This window comes from Rattus norvegicus, chromosome 1 (assembly GCF_021556685.1).
Source record: "Rattus norvegicus strain SHRSP/BbbUtx chromosome 1, alternate assembly SHRSP_T2T, whole genome shotgun sequence".
Classification (NCBI taxonomy): domain Eukaryota; kingdom Metazoa; phylum Chordata; class Mammalia; order Rodentia; family Muridae; genus Rattus; species Rattus norvegicus.
The window spans coordinates 265,408,964-265,431,184 of record NC_141534.1 but is presented as its reverse complement, the minus strand read 5'-3'; the positions used below and the strand labels follow the sequence as shown (position 1 = coordinate 265,431,184).

General features: G+C 47.3%; 1 protein-coding gene across 5 annotated transcripts in view; it reads left to right on the top strand.

Annotated features, from left to right (window-relative positions):
* Positions 1–7,394, top strand: part of Xpnpep1 (X-prolyl aminopeptidase 1) — a 50,121-nt gene extending 42,727 nt beyond the window's left edge. For 3 of the 5 annotated variants that reach the window (XM_087602694.1, XM_087602676.1, XM_087602657.1), the window contains 5 exons: positions 878–947; positions 1,681–1,854; positions 2,342–2,418; positions 3,182–3,280; positions 6,870–7,393. In XM_087602694.1, the coding sequence (XP_087458820.1) occupies positions 878–947; positions 1,681–1,854; positions 2,342–2,418; positions 3,182–3,280; positions 6,870–6,998 (549 nt within the window). In that variant the 3' untranslated portion in view covers positions 6,999–7,393. 5 annotated transcript variants of the gene reach the window in all.
* The last annotated feature ends 14,827 nt before the right edge of the window (positions 7,395–22,221 follow it).

Genomic DNA, 22,221 nt, shown 5'->3' with positions numbered 1-22,221 from the left:
TCCAAGGTCAGCGTTCTTATTTCCGGCTCCCCTTTCCAGGAACTTTGTTCTGCTCTGACAAGTTAGAAAGGTAGCATATAACCAAGGTAGAGAGATGCCTGCCAGGGGTCTGGAAACTGGGTTAGCTCTCTGCCAGTCCTGACTGTGGCCTTGAACATGTGTTTCTTCTTTAGACATGGGCACAGTGGTGCCAATCTCCTGGGTTGCACATGAGGCTGTAAGCTAAGAGCTTGGAGATCAGTCAGTCTCGAGTCAGATAGGCTGAGACTCTGAGCAGTCTGTCTGAGGGAGAAGGGTTTTACAAGGCGTGCTGGGTGGCTTTCTTGGCCCTGGTGGCTTGACCTTACCGTTTGCAGCCACCCCCTACCTGGAAGATTGTGGGCCTTGGGTGTAGGGTGCATTTGCTGGGGTCAAATGCAGGAGGCTCAGACGTTAGTCTTTTCTTGCCCCTCTGGCAAGCCCTGGGGCTCGTGTGGGCTAACCTCGACGACAGATAGCCTGGTGGTATGGAGACCAGATGCTGAGGCCAGATGCAGCTATCTGTGGAAGATGGCTGGCAGGGTGCCCAAGTGCCCCTGTTGGGGAAGTTGGTAGAGGGTGTGTGAATGTTCCCTGGTCTCCCCACCTTCTTGACAGAAGGGAAAGCCTAGCAGATCACCTTTCTGCTACTGCTTTACGTTCATTTAAAGATTCTCCGGCCGTTACCTGTGGGTGAGCTATGGAGGTGTTTTTGCATTTTTTTTTTTTTTTATTTCACTCTGATGTTCTCTGCCGTTCTCGTAGACACATTAACAGGCAGGCTGCTCTGATGTGCTAGAAGGGCTGTAGGGTTTGAATACCTGCCTCCTGCAACCCCCCTCTGGGCTTTCTTTGGCAGGAGTGTTTCACGTATGTACTGAAAGGCCACATTGCTGTGAGCGCGGCTGTTTTCCCAACGGGAACCAAAGGTAGGTGGCTCACCCTGTAACGAGGCAGGCTCGGAGCTCAGCCACACCTCAGTCCTAGTTCAGTTCTGGCTCCCCTAGGATGTGCAGGACCCCTCCCCCAGCCCCTGCCACTCACGAGCCAGGCTTAGGATGGTTACCAGTGCCGGTTCTGGCTACTAAGAGGCTCTTGACACACGCTGGGGTAAGTCCGGCACAAAGGCCTCAGATGCAGTAGAAGTTAGGGCAGCCTCCCCATGTCTTCAGCACGGAGCCGTGTGTTGTTGGATTTACGTCACCGAGATCCTGACGTGGGTGTACTCTTCTCTGAGCACTGGTGGATGGGGTGTTGGCCTGCAAGTTACAAGACTCAGGCCTTGACTCTGGCAGCGGGGCATGTGCTCAACACCCTTAGACGTGGTCTTTTCATCTTTCATGCCTACCAGTCTGTGCGTAGCCTGGTGAGAATCTGAATTGTAATTCTGAAACCTTAAAGTCCCAGGGCCGGGGAAGGAATTGTCTGCGTCACCCGTCGCAGCCTCAATCTGAAAGCAGGTGGCCATGTCTTAACCCGCTGGTGGGGATGGTCTGGCTTTAGACTGAACTCTGACTGGGTTGTTGAAAGTTCTCCCTTGTGCTGGGCTGAACTCTGAACTCTTGAATAACCTTTGCCTTTTGGATTCTGTTTGAGCCTCTGAAGCCAACACACCTGATCCCTCAAAGTGCTGTGGGATACCAACAGCCATTTGTCTTGCAGGCCACCTTCTAGACTCCTTTGCCCGGTCAGCCCTGTGGGATTCCGGCCTGGATTACCTGCACGGAACAGGACACGGCGTCGGGTCTTTCCTGAATGTTCACGAGGGCCCTTGTGGCATCAGTTATAAAACGTTCTCTGACGAGCCCTTGGAAGCCGGCATGATCGTCACTGATGGTGGGTGTCTGTCGGCAGAGGGCAGCTCTCCGTTGTTTCTTATTTTTCAGTTATTTTAAAGAAAATTGGTAATGCCTTCCCCCTCCTGTCATTTTGAACGACAATAATAACCTTTTTCAATTATCGGGGTGATTTGGGCTCATTTCAGAAAGAGTAAGGTATGGATAAAAATTAAAAAAAACATGGTCTTTTATTTGTGTAGACATTTTTGTCTGTGTACAGGGTCGTGCCAGACACGTTGTGTTCTGCTACGTTATATTGCTCAGTGTTTGTAAACAGGCCTCCGAGCCACCTCACTGTGTCCTCTGGTACACAACGCGCACCGTATAGCAGACTCCTTACCGAATTCTGCCTCATGGTTAGTTTTCAGACCCTTAGAGCCTGACGCCTGTAGTGTTGTCTCTGGGCTGCCGTCCTGGGCGGGGGCGTTGTCTCTGGAGTGCTGCTTCTGTGTGGGCCGCCTCTCATTTTGAGTTGTTTGCTCTAGAGCCAGGGTATTATGAAGATGGGGCGTTTGGGATCCGCATCGAGAACGTTGTTTTGGTGGTCCCTGCGAAGACCAAGGTGAGTGTTCACATTATTTGCTTAAAAGTTTCCTACTGTGATTATGGGGAGCTAAATGTTTTTGTGCCATGGTAGATCCAAAATGGAGCTTCTTTCCCCCCATACAGGGATTTTTACTGGAAGCTTCTTTCCTTTGTAAAACCAGAAAGGGACAGAGGATGTAGCCCAGTGGTAGCATCCTGGCTAGGCACCGCAAGGGCTGAGCTCCACCCACAGCACTATCCACCACAGGGGGAAAAAAAAAAACCAGTGAATGGAAGAGCCTGAGCTTTGCACTGGGTGGGCAGAGGCACCTGCGTGTGATCCCTGAGGCTCACATGGTAGAATGCTGTCCTCTTACACACACTCAGCAAACAGGACCACCTTGGCCACATGGCTTATTGATTCAGATGCTTTATTCCCCAGTAGAATCTTGTGGACTCAAACCAGAGATTCCCCAAGTCCAGACACTCTCATATCACCAGAGATTCCCCAAGTCCAGACACTCATATCTTGTCCACCTCTCCCTCACAGCAAACATTAGCTCTGTGGACCTGTTAGTAGGGAGCTCTGAGCACTGTTCCTGCTTCTTGGTAACTCAGAGGGGTGGGCTCAGCAGAGCCTGGGAAGTTGCTCCTTGTCTGAAGACAAGGTGCCTGGTGACTGCTGGTCAGGTCCCACTTGTACACTTCTTTGGTGGGGTGGGGTGACAGGCTTGGCGGAGGAACTCAGCCATTCCCTGTGCTTAAGGGGAGTATAATCTGCTGTTTCCTTTCTCCTACAGTATAATTTCAATAACCGAGGAAGCCTGACCTTTGAACCTCTAACTTTGGTTCCCATCCAGACCAAAATGATAGATGTGGATGCTCTTACAGATAAAGAGGTAATGGGGGATCTTGGGTGGACGTTGGGAGGAGATGTTAGTAAGGGGTGGAGACTGTTCTCTGGTCCATTCCCACAGTTCCATTCAGAAGCTGACTGCTTCTGGAGTCTCCTCTGGGTCTAGCCATTCTTGAATGTGCTGGGTTCTTAGCACAGGTAGCCCTATTCCATAGGCTGTAGGGCCCAAGGACTCATGGGTAGGCACAGTAGGCCATTGCTTTTCAAGAGAGACAACTCTACTCCTATTTAGGTGCACTGAGGAAATGTATCAGCTGCTTGTGTCCACTAGAGCTGACAGAAACAGCCTACAGGGAATGGGTTTGCTTTGGCTGTGTTTGAGGAAATTTCAGACCATCTTTGTGGGGAGGGCATGGAAGAACAGCTCCGTGAGAGTGAGGAGTATTATTAGGCAGAGGGTTTTTATGTCAGTGGACCAGGAAGCAGTGAGAGAGAGGGCCTAGAAGCAGGGACCAGACCATGACCTTTGAAGACCCGCCCTTAGAGCAGGAGCTTGTGGGCTGCGTTTTAGAATCTAAATGTAATAGTCTTCTTTAGCAAACAGGGACCCACTTGTCCTCCCTACAAAAAGCCAGGTCTCTTGTGTTGCAGGAAGCATTAAGGAGGCAAGAAACAGAACCCGACATGTGCTCAGATTGCGTAGACGAGTGAGGTGGTCTCGGTCTGTTTGCCACTGCCATGGTCACCGTGTGTGGCATGGCAGTGTTCACTGGCCAGGCTCACAGGGCTAGTGATATCAAGCTCTTGCTACAGTGAGTCCTCCAGCTCTTGAGGCTGGATAAGTGGCAGGCCAAAGTACCTGGTGTAATGACCAAGGGGTCAGGCAGGTGATCAAGGCCAGAGAGGAGACTAGGACCTGGGTAGGGCGGGGACAGTTAGCAGACAGAGACAAAGCAGGTTTAATCGGGGAGGCTGGAGACCAGGACACAGGTCCCGGGACAACATAGGAGTCCCAGGGAAAGCAGGTGACTGATGGGGCTGAGGCAGGAAACGCACAAAAAGACACTTTAGGAATAAGACAGTTGGTCCTTGGGTAAGCTGCTGGCCCGTCCCCTGTGGATGCAGAACTGGTCTTCACTGGGGCCATGAAGAAGAGGATGCTTGGTATCCTTGGCCACAAAGAGGGGGGACGTGAGGGCTCAGGCGTTCTCCAGAGGCCGAAGAGTGGGACTTACCCAGCTAGGAGCCTCTTGTCATTTAACATATGGGTTACAGAGGAAGTTCATCCACTTCCTGGTCAGCTCTCCTGTGTCATTGGTGCCCAGGGTTCAGCCAGCATTTCTGTTTACAGAACACTGACAGGGCCTGGCTGTCTGCTTTGTTCAGATTATAGACAGATTTAGAACAGGAAATTCAGCCTAGCAGCAGCCTGGTGTCCTGTGCCTCTCTTCAGTGGAAAGAGTCCTCTCTGCAGCTTACGAGCCTTCCACCCTGCCAGACTGATGCCGTGGGTGCAAGAGAGCAGGAACACAGCGCTGAGAGCCACCTCCCTCAAAACCCCGTGTCCCATACGGACCTGTGCCTCTTGTAGCTTCCTCTGGGCACTGCCAGGTCCTTACCGAGGGACCCTTGAAAGCCCAAAGCTATAGTTTTTGACCAGGTAACTATGTTACATGGTCACCCTGACCACCTGTGAGTCAGGATGTGTGCAGGAGGAGAAGTTAAGCAGGGCTGGTTTTTCCTGTAACAGTCTTGCTAACAAGACTCACAGCCCACCCACTGACACTGGGCATAAGCCACTGGGAGCTGCCGTGTCGGTGACTATTAGTACACCTCGCCGGGCCAAGTCGCTGAAGAGTTTATCTGGGACAACTATTCTGTGGGTCATAAGCAAGTTTCCATGGGGAGTAGGAGGCAGTGTTTGACACGCCGGAAAGCGTGCTGCTTACTGTTTTAGCCAGGCCTCTGTCTAACACAGCACTTTGTAGGCTTGGGCACCAGTTTTTCAGAAGGAATGGTAATAGCACACAACAGGGTTTGTCCATTGATGTAAAATATCTACTCATTGCACTCTCCTGTCAGTCTGTCCTTGGTGGTCGCTCCCTTTCAAGGTTGTTTGAGTGTGTCCACCTTTTGTCACCAGATGGCAGTAGAGGACTGTAGTCTGACGTGACTTTGGTCCCCTGCAGACATCAGGGCCACGGGGCCACTGGAGTCAGTGTTCGGTATCATCTCTCGCTCATTTCCCATCCAAAAGGGCTTTGGGAATGTCCCCTCGGCCCCAAAGTTACAACAGGCCACCACCTTCACTACTGAGCTGCATCCACTGCTGACAGCCGTACAGCTCTCTGCGGTGATGGTGCAGACACAGACACACAGCACTTCACTGGTTTTAACGTGTGCTACCTCAGTCCCTCTCCTCACGGTCATTGCATGAGGCAGGGACGTTTGTGGTTATCAGTCAGCACCAGGGCCTTGTGACTCTCTCAGAGCCTTTGACAGCAGTAGCCCATCTGTCTGCCTTTGGTTTGTATGCGACTCTCAGGTAGGCTCTCTCAGGCACCTGTTAGAACCTATTCCCTGTAGCTAGCTCCTTTGTAATAACACAGCCTCCCTGAATAGCTTGTTTCTCACTTGCTACAGCCGGACCAAAGACCTTGTCAGTCTGGGTCTGATTAGGTGGTCAAGTCCATCCTGTGAACTCCATTCCTCATGCATTTTATTTTCCCTCTCCCACCACTTCCAAAAGGAGGGGACTTCACCTTGTGTGCCTATCACAGACCTTTTAATACCAGGTCTGGTCTTATCAGTTCCCAGACACCAAGTTCTGTCAGCATCTACTCTGTTTTAAAAAGGTTTTTTTTTGGGGGGGGGGTACGTGGGGGTGTGGTAGCATATTCCACAAGGGGCTGTGAGTCTAGTTTGTCTCCAGCCCTGCCATAAAGAACCACAAGCTGCGATCACTCTAAATACTGGTTCACACCAGGGCCAGCTGGGCTTGGGCAGTCGTCATTCAGCTTTAGTGGATATAGGGTAGGAAGCTGAAGAACTTCTGGTCTCAGCAGGCGTCTTTACAGCCGTGGGGCTTGGTTAGGTCTGCCACTGTCCTAAGGATAGTTCAGGGTTAAGGGAGTGAGTCCACATGCCCGGTAAGGCGCCCTTAGCTTAGTGATGAATTACCAGTGGGTGTAGCTTCCAGGTGTCCGGGGGAGCCCTGCACACGGGGAAGCCCAGAGCCTTGCTTGCCTCCAGGTTATTTTTGGTTCCCTCACAGTCACTGCTAGTTTATGTTGGCACTCTGCACTCTTCAGCAGCTGCTGGTGAAGCACAGCCTTCTTTCTCCTCGCCTCCCCCCCCCCCCCACTCCCCTTTTTACTTTTAGACTCTAAGGGCTGAGACTCTTCCTACCCACTTGGATATTTTCTTGCAAACATTCTTTTAAGCCTTAATTGTTGAGAATGAGCCAGGAATGAAACTGCTAGGGGATTTTCCCAGGGAAGCGGCCCTCGGGGATCCAGGAACAAAAGAACAAGATGTTGTGTGCATCTCATCTCTCTCTGTGACCATGGCACCTGGGCCCCTTACCGTTGGCCTAAGGTAACAGTGTGGTGTCTTTCTTTCTTCCTCTGCAGTGTGACTGGCTCAACAGCTACCACCAGACCTGCAGGGATGTGATTGGGAAGGAGCTGCAGACTCAAGGCCGCCAGGAAGCTCTCGAGTGGCTCCTCAGAGAGACAGAGCCCATCTCCAGGCAGCATTGATACCGTCTAGCGTTTGTTTTTGTAGGATGTTCTGGGGAAGGAAGACACATGGCAGACCCCTGACTTCTTTCTCCTCACCTCCTCCTCCTCCCCGACTCCCCTTTTTACTTTTAGACACTAAGAAGGGCAGAAACTCTTCTTATCCACTTTGATATTTTCTTGCAAGCAGTCTTTTATGAATTTTTAATTGTTGAGAATGAGCCAGGAATAAAACTGCTACACCAGAAGGAGGGGCCTCACAAAGGCGAAGACTTGACAAGGGGGAGATACCCGAGCCCTCTGGCCAGCGGTGACTGCTCTGCGATGGTCTCCTTCCAGGTGCTGGTACCTCAGTCGCAGTCACCCTGACGTTCATGAGACCCTCCTATGATCAGTGAATAAAATACTAAACTCGGCCTCGTTCTGTCTGCCTCTTTCTCCAGCGTGCAGTGTCCTAGCTAGTTAGGCTGCTGGTCAAGAAACAGACCCTCAAAAAAAAAAAAAAAAATCCAAAAAACAAAAACCCAAAAGATGGCAAGCAAACAAAAGAACAGTAAGTCAAAAGATGCTCAAACAAAGCAAAAAAAAAAAAAAAAAAAAAATGCCGAAAGTCTACAGAATAGTGGTGAATGAAGTTCTTTTTGTGTGACTCCTGGGCATCAGACTGTCCCTGAGGTGGTTGGTATACCCAGGGAGACTCCATGGGAGGACGCTGGATTTTCCTTTCCAGTGGATATCACTTGCAGATGGCTTCCTGGTTGGAGGGTGGGCAGGGGAGCAAATGTCCCTCCTCTCAGTTCTTGCCAGGAGCCCTCAAGGAGAAGCTAAAAGCTGTCAGTGACCTCCCTGAGATGGTTCTGCCATGAACTGTTAATGACAGAATTGCTTCTCTAGGCAAGGCCGGGAAGAGTACATTTTAGGAAAGATTCCTGCTATTAATATGCTATCTCCTGTTATTAAATATAACCATTGCTGGGTATCAGCCCACCCTTTTGAGCAGATCTCTGCAGAACAATGATGCTATAGAGACAAATAGACGTTTTCTTAATAATTCTATAAGGATTCCTAAAATTATACTAGTGATTACTAAGTTCTTTTATAATAGGACTGCTATTAAGCCTTCTCTGATAATTAAAACAGCAATGAGAACTCTGCCAGTATTCAAGTGTCATGAATTAATTGCTTGAGATAGCAAGCAGGCATTCTGCAACTTAGTGCATATTCCACTAACCAAAGGTCACACAAAGGAGACTAAGGATTTACTATAGGTGCAAGGACAAGAAGATAAAATATTGGGTGAGTTTATATGAAACTTCACTAATAACTTAGTCACAAAAATTATGGTTTTTAACTTTCAATGAACCTGTTGAGCTAGTGACAGATAACAAATGTTTAGCCAGATAATTACTCAATGGATATGCATGTAAACATCTCTCTTGTGTACTTCTTACTCAATTTATGACTTGATATATGTTTGAACTTCTAGTGAGCTTTTGTAAAAAGGGGAGGCTTGGAAGAATCATGTGATCTGTTCTAGAAAAGGTACAAAAGACTAGGAAACATTACATTGGCAGGCATAACATTGGAAAGTCTAGTATTGGGAACATAGCATTGGGATTAAGAGCATTGTTCTGTCAGAGCAGGAGGAGAGAGCAAGATTAGAACGAGAATGCAGAGCAGAATAACTCAAGTTATAAGGCAACTTAAAATTAAAAAATTAAGAGAACAATATGCAGAATGAGAAATGAACTCCAATCTTTGTTGCATAGAGAAAGAAAAATCTGCCCTTTTATTGCTAAATGAATTAAAACAGTCTGTAAGAAGACAGCTTTGTCCTCTTTAGTAAGCTATTAAGAAAATACCTGTTCTGTCGCATGGTGAGGAGAAGCCTGCCTGCTCCCTCTGCTCTCTGCAGCTTCTTTTTGCTTCTTTCTCTCTGCATTCTGCATATTGTCCTCTTGTCCCCATTGACGCTCTTTCCACTACCTCAAGAGGAACCAAGGAAGAAGTGTGGGGGCGGCCCCTGGCAGGTGCTTTGACCTCATATGGCTTGAAGCTGTGCAGGCCCTGAGCACACAGCCAGTCTCTGTGAGTTCATATGTGCATCAGACATAAAAACAAAACAAAAAAACAAAACACCAGCTTTTACAGTTGCCTGTGCATCTATCTCACTGAGTTACATCTTTCCCATGGCATCTGGTTGCTTTCCTGTCATTTTATCTTTGGGGTCCCTTAGGTATGTGTCCCCCCCCCCCTTCCTCCCCCAACTCCTCAACCTGGGGATGCCTTAATTTCTCCTTTTAAAGAACAGCTTTGCTGGATGTTAGTTTCAAGGTTGGCTCCTTTTCTTTGTATTTAGGATATGTTGGCCTACTGGCTTCTGGCTTCAAACGTTTCTCCTGAAGGTTCCTCGTAGCTGCTAAAAGTCAAATTTTCCACTGATTTCAAGTATCTTTGGAAAGATAAGCTTTGGGAAGTTTGATAACGTGTTGTTGTGAGAGTTAACCTAACTGGAATTTATTAACTTCTTATATTATATGACTAATATTTATATTAATGCCTTTCATTAAGTTTGGGAATTTTCTAAACACCATTTCTTGAGATACTCCCTCCACGGCTAACTTTCAGGATGGATGGCCAATGTTCTTTCTGTAGGTTTCTCTTTCTACTCCTCAGACTTTCTGATTCCCATCTCATTTCCCTTCCTGTCTGCTCAAATGCAGCTTTAACTCCCACTAGTTTCACTTAGCTGCTACGATTTTCAGCTCCGGAATTTGTTTTTGTTTCTTTACATTTTCTGTGTTGCTGTTTGTGTTTTGTTCAAGCACGTTCTTGACTGCCTACAGATTTTCCTTGTGCTCTCCTAGCATCATAAGGCCTTTGTTTTAAAGGGCGTGTAGACCAGCCGTCTAGCTTTTCTGTTCAGGTTTTGTTGGCTTGTGTATGTGTGTGTTTCCTTTGAAAGTATCAGACTTTCCATTTCCTTGTGTGTTTTGTGCCCCCTTTCTTGGAAGTTGAGTTCAGGGCTCCTCCTTGGGGTCCCCCTTCCTTTTGCTACTGCTGATTCCTTTTTACCTTCACAGCAGGCCAAGGATGGGATGAATTGTGCCATTTAGGTGTTGTGTAGGGGAGAAGACAGAATCTCAATGTTCCCTACTTATCACCCCACAAGTCTCTCACTATTAAACTGTGCCTTTAATTGGACTGGCTTTGACAGATGAACAGATATAAGCGTTCTTGCTGATCCTCAAAGCAAGGACAAGTTTTATTAAAAGTGTGAGCTCAGAGTACTGACAGGCTAGCCAGCATGGTCTACTTTGTTTCTATAAGAGTTTCTTCATTCCAACCTGCCCTGTGGTGGGAACAAGATCTACTTACTCCCTGTTATTTTGTAACAAGGTCAGAAAACTATAGAAACCATGCTTGCCAGGGAATAGCAGGATACATTTTGATCCTCTGAAGGCACTGGCCTTCTTAACTGTCTTTACCCCATGCTTGAGCTTGGCCATATTTCTAATATGTACCATAGAGTGAGACTTAGAGGGGAATTCTCTCCTGAAAGAACAGATTAGGCTTGTTTCTCACTGTCGTCCCTCTGGAAGGAAGGCAAGAAGCATTCATACCCTTAGGACTCTGACTGTCGTCTGCTGATACCCTGAAAGCTTCCTTATCCTGAGAAGTGGGAACTGTGAATCACAGTTGATTTCAGGTTTAAACAGACCGTAACTCAAGTGTGACGGCGGCTACGCAGCCATTCTTGCATAAGGCTGTTAAGCCTGTCTTCCCAAGGCGGCCTCAGAGCAGTCTGACTTAATTGGCGCCAGCCACACTGCCAGGTGCCAGGTGCCTGGAGCCTCCTGCCTGGCTGTTGTCTTAGCATTAAGCCTGAGACCTAGAGTAGGTAAGAGTTCTGTAAAGACAGCACTGGGCTACACCTCTATTCAAGCGCCAGAGCTTGAGGGAGGGCGGTAAGAGAAAGTGCAGAACAAAGGAATCAATTGAAATAAGAGACAGATGTTGAGTGGAAAAGCAGTATTAATGCGGAAAGTATTAATGCCATTACGGAACTCCTGTCTTGCCTGTTCTGCTCTCTGGTCAAGTCTTATGTACAAGGTAGTGACGATGTAGGATTGGTGCAGATGCAGGGCTTCTGTATTGGACCCCCAGGGGCTTTTCAGTCCCGTGCTTCTGTGATACTTGCACCTGGGAGACAGCCCCCTCCCCCACCCCATGAGCTCCTGTCCCGGAGGAGCTCGGCTGGCATTTAACTGCCAAGCAACAACCTTCAGTTGTTTCTTACGGGGTAAACTCTGGGCTGTGTTACTGATTTGGAGCAGGTGGTGGTTTGGGGTGTCTCAACTGTCGGGAGTTTAATCCTACTGGTGACCTAGAATCGCAGCATAAAGTGTCTTGCCTTTCTCAGTGTTTGAGCACTTTGCATTTGAGGAGGTTAGTACTGGTTCTAGAAGACCTGGAGAGAGTAGTTATGTGACAGTTCCTATTTTTTGTGTGTGCACTCGTGTATGTACAGGTGTGTTATGTGGAAGCCAGTGGTCATTATTTTCTGTAATCTTTCACAGTCGTCTTTGACGAAGGGTCTCCTTGAGCCTGGAACTCACAGATTCAGCTAGACTGGGTGGTCAGCCAGCTCCAGGGATCTTCTGATTCTGCTTCCCAGTACAGGGATTACAGGCACCGCTGCCATGCCTGGCTTTTTATGTGACTCTTGGAAATTCAAACTCGGGGCCTTGTGCTTGTAATAGCAAACTCTACTAATTGAGTAACGTCCTCAGCTCCTGCTGGTCAGATAGCACATTAAGAGATTCACAGGAAAGTGGGGTGTGCTCTGGGGAGGCAGAGGCAGGTGACCTTGATGATTTCAAGGCCAGCTTCATCTACCTAGTGAATTCTAAGACAGCCAGGACTATGTAGAATGATTCTGTCTTTTTTTTGTTGTTGTTGTTGTTCATTATTATTTATTTTTACACTTCAGATTTTATTCCCCTCCCTGTCTACCCCCACCCCCACAGTTTCACATCCCGTATTGCCTCTCCCCACCCCGTACCCTCTCCCCCGTGTCTCCACAAGGATGTCCCTACTTCACCCACCCCACCAGACCTCTAAACTTCCTAGGGTTTCCAGTCTCTTGAGGGTTAGGTGCATCTTCTCTGACTGAACCCAGACCCAGGAGTCCTCTGCTGTGTATGTGTTGGAGGCCTCACCTCAGCTGGTCTATGCTGCCTGGTTGGTGATCCAGTGTCTTAGAGATCTCGGGGGTTCAGGTTAATTGAGACTGCTGGTCCTCCTACAGGGTTGCCCTCCTCCTCAGCTTCCTCCAGTTTTTCCCTAATTCAACCAGAGGGGTCAGCAGCTTCTGTTCGTTGGTTGGGTGCACATATCTGCATCTGACTCTTTCAGCTGCTTGCTGGGTCTTTTTAAGGGCAGTCATGGTAGATCTCTTTTTCTGAATGCCCCATAGCCTCAGTAATGGTGTTAGGCCTTGGGGCCTCCTCTTGAGCTGGGTCCCACTTTGGGCCTGTTGCTGGACCTTCTTTTCCTCAGGCTCTTCTCCGTTTCCATCCCTGCATTTCTTTCAGACAGGAATAATTATGGATCAGAGTTTTGACTGGGATAGCAACCCCATTCCTCACTTGATGCCCTGTCTTTCTGCTGGAGGTGGGAGCAACTAGTTCCCTCTCCCCTCTGTAGGGCATTTCATCTAGGGTGCCCCCCCCCCCCCCCCGCCTTTGAGTCCTGAGAGTCTCACTTCCCAGGTCTCTGGTACATTCTAGAGGGTCCTCCCAACCTCCTTCCTCCTGAGGTCACCTGTTTCCATTCTTTCTGCTGGCCCTCAGGGCTTCAGTCCTTAACCCCCACCCAATACCAGATCATGTTCCCCTCTCCCCTCTCCCTCCACCTCCCATCTCCTTTCCCTCCCTCCTTCCCTCCCTCCCTCCCCTTTTCCCCCTCCCTTCTTCTCTCTCCCCTTGTGGTTGCTTTTTTCTCCTTCCCAAGTGGGACGAGGCATCCTCACTTGGGCCCCTCAGCTTGTTGACCTTTTTGAGTTCTGTGGACTGTATCTTGGGTATTCTGTACTTTTTTTTTGTTGGCTAATATCCACTTATTACTGAGAACATAACCATGCATGTCCTTTTGGGTCTGAGTTACCTCACTCAGGATGATATTTTCTAGTTCCATCCATTTGCTTGCAAAACTCATTCTTTTTTTAAAAATTTTTTTATTAGATACATTTCTTTACTTACATTTCAAATGTTATTCTCCTTCCCGGTTTCCTGTCCATAAGCCCCCCTCCCCCCTCCCCCATACAGGTATTCCCCCCCATACATCCCCCTTACTGCCCCCACCCCCCATATTCCCCTGCACTGGGGGTCCAACCTTGGCAGGATCAAGGACTTCCCCTTCCACTGGTGTCCCAACAAGGGTATTCTCTGCTACATATGCAGTTGGAGCCCTGGGTCAGTCCATGTATAGTCTTTGGGTAGTAGTGGTTTAGTCCCTGGAAGCTCTGGTTGGTTGGCATTGTTGTTCTTATGGGGTTGCAAGCTCCTTCAGCTCTTTCAATACTTCCTTTAATTTCCCCCCAGGGGGGTCCTGTTCTCAGTTCAGTGGTTTGCTGTTAGCATTCACCTCTGTATTGGACTTTCTCTGGATGAGTCTCTCAGGAGAGATCTATATCCAGTCCCTTTCAGCATGCGGCAAAACTCATTCTTAATAGCTGAGTACTATTCCATTGTGTAAATGAACCACGTTTTCTGTATATATTCTTCTGTCGTGGGACATCTGGGTTGTTTCCAGCTTCTGGCTATCACAAATAAGGCCATTATGAACATAGTGGAGCACGTGCCCCTGTGGCATGGTGGGGCATCTTTGGGTTATATTCCCAAGAGTGGTATTTCTGGGTCTTTAGGTAGATCTATCTCCAATTTTCCAGAGTGGTTGTACCAGTTTGCAATCCCACCAGTGATGGAGGAGTGTTCCTCTTTCTCCACATCCTCGCCAACAGGTGTTGTCACCTGAGATTTTGATCTTAGCCATTCTGACTGGTGTGAGGTGGAATCTCAGGGTCGTTTTGATTTGCATTTCTCTACTCACTAAAGACTTTGAACATTGCTTTAGGTGATTCTCAGCCATTCGAGATTCCTCTGTTGTGAGTTCTTGTTTTAGTTCTATACCACATTTTTTTGATTGGGTTGTTTGGTTTTTTTGGTGGTTAGCTTCTTGAGTTCTTTGTATATTTTGGATATTGGCTCTCTATTGGATGTGGGGTTAGTGAAGATTTTTTCCCCCAATCTGTAGATTGCTGATTTGTCCTATTGACAGTGTCATTCGCCTTACAGAAGCTTTCCAGTTTCATGAGGTCCCAACACCAAACCAAACCAAACAAAAAAACCCCCCAAAAATCTCCAAAAGCAAACCAGCAAAAATAAACAAAGAAACAAACAAAAATTCAAAAACAAACAAACAAAAACCCCAATCAAACATAAAAGCCAAAGAAACAAGAAATTCACAGGCTCTAGAGTTAAAAATGTAGGTTCTGAGTTTTGCCATCGTCTTGAATCTGTCCAAGTCACTGTCAAAGCAGGGAAGCTGGACAACCAAACTGAAACGCAGAGGTAAGATTTACAACAGGGGTGACACCAACAGAACCACAGCTGCTCTCTCCCGTCTGTGGTGGGGGAAGAAGGAGGAGGCGGCCAGGTGCTCAACCAGCCCGGAACAGAGGAGGAACTCCTCTCCAAGAGCTGTATTGAGAGGTGTGATCAAAACAGGGAACACTGACACCTTACTGTAGTGTGTGGGCTTTGTGGAAGAGAGGCTGGAGCTGCTGCAGCCAGAACCCTGGAAACCAGCCTGGCAAAGTCCCTCAGCAAAGAGAAAGTGCTGAGGCTAGACCCGAACACGAGACACTGTTGAGGCTAGACTCAAACAGGACACACCGATGGAGGTGAGCAGTTAGAAATACTTAACAAACTGCCGAATGATAGCCGAGAATGGGGGCAACAGCTAGGGGATATGCGGTCAAAACAGATGGAAAACATTTCAGAGCCACAGGCTCACAAGGGTCCCAAGAGTGAACGACCAAAGGCGACCATGTCTTAAGCAAACAGGAAAGAGAAAATGTAGCAAGTCAGAACAAGGGGCGGGGCAACAGCTGTTACTAAAGAGCGCGCAGCTACTGTTGGCTTTCGCCTAGGCTCCGCCCCACAGTTACTTGGCAACAGACAGGCGTGCCGATTCACTATAAAGGGGGCTGCTTGCTCCCTCCTCACACTCTTGCTCCCCTCTCTTCCCATCCCTCTCCCTCCTCTCTCGCCACATGCTCATGACCGCCCTCTGTGCCTCTACTCTGTCTCTTTGTCTCTCTGTCTGTCTGTCTCTCTGCCTTTCTCTCAACTCCCCTCCCCATGTCCTGAATAAACTCTATTCTATACTATACTATCGTGTGGCTGGTACCCCAGCGGGAAGGGATGGCCCTTCCCCCACATCGTACCGTGCCTTCACCAAACCTATTCCTTTCTTTCTTATCTTTTTATTAAACACAACAGTTTCAGGCCCAAGGATCTGAGTTTGAAGGCTTAGAACTCACATTAAAAGCCAGGCTAGGGGTTGGGGATTTAGCTCAGCGGTAGAGCGCTTGCCTAGCGAGCGCAAGGCCCTGGGTTCGGTCCCCAGCTCCGAAAAAAAAAAAAAAAAAAAAAAAAAAAAAAAAAAAAAAAAGCCAGGCTAGGCAGGATGTGCCTGCAGTTCCAGCTGGGGGGGCAGAGACAGGATGAGCCCGATAGTTGACGATCAATGAGTTTAGTGAGACACCCTGTCTAAAAAGACTGAGGCAGAAAGATATCAACCTACGACCTCCATGTGTGTGCACATACATCCGAATACACAAGCAAAAGTCAAATGAATAAGAACCACAAAGAGAATGTGACCCAGATGGAGAATAGATTTAACATTTATACAGGTTTCTCCAAAGAAGGATACAAAAGCAAAGGAACAGAACAAATATTTGAAAATGTTTAAGAAAACGTTCCTGAGATTATAGAATAAAAGTCAGAAATGACATGTTGAAAAGACATACCTCATAGCTATATAAGTGAACCAGCGATGTCCAGTAGTTTGACTTTAAAGAAGAGGGAAGAAGTCCTTTACAATTTAAGTAAAATACCCATAGAACACAGACATGAGGAAAAATACAAAATTGCCATCAGACATTTTCACAGCAACACTGGTTCAAGAAAGTGGGATAACATATGCAAGGGTTTTTTATTATAACTTAGTAGGATACATTTTGGTCTTAGAATACATTTTTGTTTTAGGATACATTTTTGTAGGCTTGATATCTGAGCTAAAATTAACAGACCAAAGGCTTTAAAAGAAAAGAAAGTAGCACTGGCATCAGCCAAATGGTTAAGACAACTGAGTTAGTGCTGGTGGGATTGGACTGGGCTGGAGGAGGGAACGGGTTTCCATTATAAAACTGGTTGGAGCTACCATCTCCAGCTGGTTTGCATCAGGATGAGGAGGGCCTAAGGGGAAGAGAGAAAATCCAGTTTTAGGGAGGAGCTGAAACCGTGTGTGTGTGTGTGTGTGTGTGTGTGTGTGTGTGTGTGTGTGTGTGTGTGTGCATCTAATGTGTGTGGTGTGTGTGTGTGCATCTAATTGTGTGTGTGTGTGTGTGTGTGTGTGTGTGTGTGCGCTTGCACACGTGCACTCACGTGCGGAGGCTTGTGGCTGATGTCAGTATTCTTCCTCTTTGTCTCCCCAACCTTACTAATTGAGTCAGGGACTCTCAATTGATCCTAGAGTTTATGATCATGACTAGACCTGCTAGCCAGCTAGGAGCTCTGGGGAGCCTGTCTTGGCTTTCCGAGACTGCTGCGCCACCTAGCATTTACGTGGATTTCAGACAGTTGGAACCCTGGTCTTCAAGCTTGTAGTGCAAACTCTAATCACTGGCCCACCTAACTCCCCAGCTCCCAGTTTTTTTTTTTTTTTTTTTTTTTTTGGTTCTTTTTTTTTTTTTTCGGAGCTGGGGACCGAACCCAGGGCCTTGCGCTTCCTAGGTAAGCGCTCTACCACTGAGCTAAATCCCCAGCCCCCAGCTCCCAGTTTTTAAGCGTTTGTATCACTGCATGAGAAGCTGAGAAACATACTAGGTCAGTTGGTTAAATAAGGCTCTCGACTCAGAATGTTCTATGCTTTAAGCATTACAGGGGAATCTAAAGAGTTTTCCTTGGGGGCTGGGGATTTAGCTCAGTGGTAGAGCGCTTACCTAGGAAGCGCAAGGCCCTGGGTTCGGTCCCCAGCTCCAAAAAAAAAAAAAAAAAAAAAAAAAAAAAAAAAAAAAAAAAAGAGTTTTCCTTGTTTCTGACAAAGAAACGCTGTATGAAGTTCAGACTGAAGGCCGAGATAGACAGACAGCAGCCCCCACTGGGCTCAGGTCAAGCCTGTATTACACAAGGGAGTGCTGCCTACTGGCTGTCCTGTAAGGCAGTTTCAGCTTTCCTGCCTGGAGGAACCCCCCCACACCCTCCATCTTTTCACTTCCTTCCAGTTTCAAGAGCCTAGCTCAAGTTCCACATATCCTACCCCAGGTCCACATGCCACTTTCAAAAACAGTAAGAAATTCCTTTTTGAAAGTTGAATTTTCCCCATGTCTCTCCCACCAGACAAATGGCTTTCCGAGACTCAGTACAACCTGTGGTCTCAACTGTGAATGCAATCACTAAGAAGATGTATTTACTGGCATGGTGGGTGAAGATATTTCAGGTTTAGAGATGACAAGATAATGGGAGTGCAATGGGAGTGTCCCCACTGCCTTCAAAGCTGGGCAGCCAATCTATTTTCTCTGACCTCCTGTCTTGTCGTTCATAAAACAGAAGCAGTAACGGCATCCTTGATGGCTTGTTTGTATGGATGGAGTGAAACAGTGGTCGCAAATCACAGCCCCTGTTAGGACACACAGCGTCACCCAATAGAGCTGGATAGTACGAGAGGCCACCTGCGTGTTTAGTGAAGGAGAGGCGTCTGCTGGATTGAATTCTCTCGCCTGTGTTCGTTATTTCTTCCTAGTCATCCCCATATCATTATTTAAAAAAACAAACAAATGTTATTAAGGGTTGGAGAGATGGCTTAGTAGTTAAGAGTGCTTGCTGCTTTCCCAGAGGACCTGAGTTCTCATCTCAGCACCCACGTTTGGTACCTGTGACTCTGGTGCTAGAGGGATCAACACCCCTCCCTGACCTCTGCAAGCCTGAACCAATGTACACACACTTCCAGGCTCCATACACATAAATAAAAGCCCCTCTCAAAGAGACCAAATGCATTTTAGAACCGTCTCAGATTCACCGTGAGACAATACAGAGAGCCCCCTTTTTGTCACAATGAACAAATACTGAAGCATCATTAATAACCAGAGACCATACTTTTCTTAGTGTTTATCTGGTATACTTTCCTGTCTGAGAATCACGGTCACCTGCTGTTCTATTTGTTTTCTGTTGCTCTTATCCCAGGTCACAGTTCATTGAGGGAAGCCAAGGCAGGAACTTGAAACAGAAGACATGAGGAGTACTTCTTATTGGTTTGCTCTTCCTGGCTTTCTTGGTTGGCTTTCTTATATACCCCAAGACCACCTGCACAGGGATGGCACCATCTACCTTGGGTTAGGTCTTTCCACACATCATCAGTCAAGAAGACGACCCACAGACCGCCCACAGGGTAATCTGATGGGGACAGGTCCTCAACCTCATTGCCCTTCTTCCAGATCTTGTATCAAGTTGACAAAAACGAACCATCTCAGCTGTGATGTCCCTTCAGGTTGTGACAGCCTTGTACTCTGTTTTTGATGGCATGGACAGTTTTCAAGAACGCAGATCAGCTTTTCTACGAACTGGCCCCATATTGGCACTTCTCATACGATTAACCTGTGGTTTTACATTTTCAAGGGAGAACAATAGAGGTAAAAATACCATTCATCCCTATTCTTTTGTTTTCCACATCAACAAAGACGCGTGCATATTTATTTTTAATTTTGGATGGTAATTTGTGTCACTTCATTTTGTTCTCTAAATTGGTCCATCTTTCGTCATTAGGACCCTGCCATTGACTTCTGTGTCCCTTTGGAGTTTCCTCCCCACCTCTGCCTCACTGGTATTGCAACATGCTTTATGCTTCCTTGTGTAGTACATTTCCCGACTAAACATTTCTCCAAGGAGTTAAACTTCTTCGGAAGAAGGTATTTAAAACTAAACTCTTGGTACTGGATGGATTCTTGGCCATTGCCTGTTGGATTATCATTGCTTCTAGGCCCTTTCACCTGGCATGAGGACATACGTGCACACATACAAAGCCATACAACATATTTCTATAATATTTGTACAAATGCTTCTATTGGTCACCGGCTGTATGCGTCTGCCTTAGGCTAAATATGATTCAAACTGAGGTCTCCTGCAAACTGAGGTCTCGTGGCTTGTCATCCATGAGCAAGGTGGGTCTTCTTGTTCACCCGTGAGCTTGCTCATTGGTGAGAAGCTTGGCTCATTAACATCCACCACCCATGTAACTCCACTGTTCAGAGCTAGTGTCTGGGCTGCAGTTGATAACCTGGGTGCCTTTCCCCTGTTTAACGCAGCTCCTTTTGTTTGGCTTACAACTCCGTTTCTTCATTTCTGAAGAGGCTTAGACCCAACCTTTCCCCTTCTCATTCAGAGGTGATGGCTTCATCCCTTTGAAGGCTATTAGGTCACATTCTGCACCTTGTCTTATGTCCCCCTGAGTTTTTATTTATCGATTCAATATTTTCACACATTAAGGTTCGGTCTTGGTTCTGTAAGGCTCGGTGCATTTTGGTAAGTGCTTAGTTTAGTGTCATAAATGTTTGGCAACAATGTCTCACAGAGACAGTCTCACTACCTGAAGATAATCCCCCGAGGTCAATCTATTCAAGCCTCCTTGCCTTCTTTCCTGCAAGCTCCAAGTAACCACTGATCTTTTTACTGCCTCTAAAGATCTGTCTTTCCAGATGGCACGTAATTGGAGTCGTATAACATGTAGATTGTTCAGATGGGACTCTCTCATTAGCAACATGTATTTAAGGTTCATCCCTGGTAGGATTTTCTGTGTGTCTCTGTGTCTCTGCATCTCTGTCTGTCTATGAGGATTGTACTTAGGGCTTTGTGCATAGCAGGCAAGTTCTCCTTTTCAATAGCTTCCTTTTCAACCACTGAATAATGTTCCAGTGGGTAGACATATCAGTTCGTAAACACTTACCAACTGAAGGGCATTTTGGTTGCTTTCTATCATAATATCTGTCTACTGATCTACCTGCCTATTTACCTTCTATTAATAATATATATCATTAATCTACCTACCATTATATATATAAATAAATTCCTAATACACACATATGTGTGTGTGTGTGTGTGTGTGTGTGTGTGTGTGTGTGTGTATTTCATTGTTGAGAAGTTCTAGGGCCTTTCACATACCGGACAAATATGTGTGTTGTTTTTATTATTATTTACTAAATCCTAGTTCTAATATCTATTTCTAATTTAAATTATTTCACTATTTTCTGTGTATGAATGTTTTGCCTGCACGTATGTAAGTGCACCACATGTGTGCCCAGTACCCGAGGAGACCAGCAGAGAGTATCAGATCCCCTGGGACTGGAGTTACAGATGTTTGCGAGCCACTATGTGGGGCTAAAACCCGGATCCTCTTGCAAGAGCATCAGATGCTCTTAACTCCTCAGCCAGCTCTCCAGCTTCCAGTCCCAATATTTTTTTAAATCGAAAGAAAAAAATCATTTTTTTCTTACTAGAGAAAATTTGATCGTAACATTCCTCTCATTATAATCATCACAGTGCATAACAAGAGAGAATTTCAGGGATTAGGGACATATTCCAGGGCAGATCTCACGGTGTATGAGCTGTACCGTTGGGCAGCACAAGCCTTTGAGTCCCTGTTCCCTATGGAGACTAGTCCCATCTCCTGATTGATTGTTGAGGAGCCAATGAAAATGATCGTGTTATTGCGGGTCAGAGCCTTGTGCTCACCCGTGTCTTTCAATCCAGCCGGAAACATTAAAGAAATGTCATTGCAGCGTTGCTGGGATACCATCAACCTACTGACCAGCACCATGGTGCTCTCTTGACATCCCCAGATGTCAAAGGTTTTCACCCGGTGTTATCATGACAGGCAAGGTGAATCCTGACGTATTAGCATGCGAAACAAACGTAAAAGCCTTTGTCTTAGAGCATCTAAGGCTGCTCTTGTGTGCGCTGTGTGCTGTGGTGTTTCATTGCAGAGCGAAACTCCTGGGGGAACGGGTGAGTTGTGTGTCAGGCTCTTTCCAGTATCATACTCGCTGAGTCCGGCTTGGGTGTGAAGGACACACCTTTCTCAACAAGAGAAGAAAGAGCGCACCGGCCCGGGAGGGACAGGAAAGCCAGAGTGAACAGAGCCGTGTTTTCCCGCGGTGGACGGGGAAAACCTTCTTAGGTCAGGATGTCATCCCCAAAGAGAGCCAGGGAATTTCCAGTACATTCTGGCGTCCCGGGGCTACCTGCGCGTTTTGCCAGCAGGTGGCAGTATGGTTCTTTGGAGTGAGCAGAGACCACCAACAGACCTGGAAAGAGGGTGAAATACAGAAACTCTGTGGGACGCCAGGAGGACCCCAGGAAATCTCTGACACAGGGGCTGCCACATGGCTGCCACTCAGTGTCCCTTGAAAGCTGAGTGTAGGCAGCCAGAGACTAGGCAGGAGGAGAGGGAGAGCTCATTTACTGGGATCGAAGCGCTGGCTCTGATAAGCCCCTCAAATAGTGCACTGAGAACAGAGATTGCCTTGGACTGGCCTCGGTGTGTGTCAGCGGTGGTACATGGCTCATGATGTAAACTGTCACTGGATGACATCTGTAGAACCTCCCTGCTATGCCCTGGCTGGGTCTTGGTGCCCTATCACACTGACACTGTACCTGACTTGGATTTGCTTCGGTAACGGGGCAAGTCTTTGGCTCTGGGTACGGCGGTCACTATGATGGAAAATCAGGGCAACAGTGTTTCCTGCCCCTTTTTATTGTCACCATCAACAATATCACCTTTCTGTTTTCCCCTGAGACTAATGGGACACCCAGGGCGGACTCCATTCCCTGCCTTGGGAAGAGGACGCTGCTTTTTGTTGTACCCTCTTCCCCTTTACACAAAGCTGTGCAGCTGCCCTTGGGAC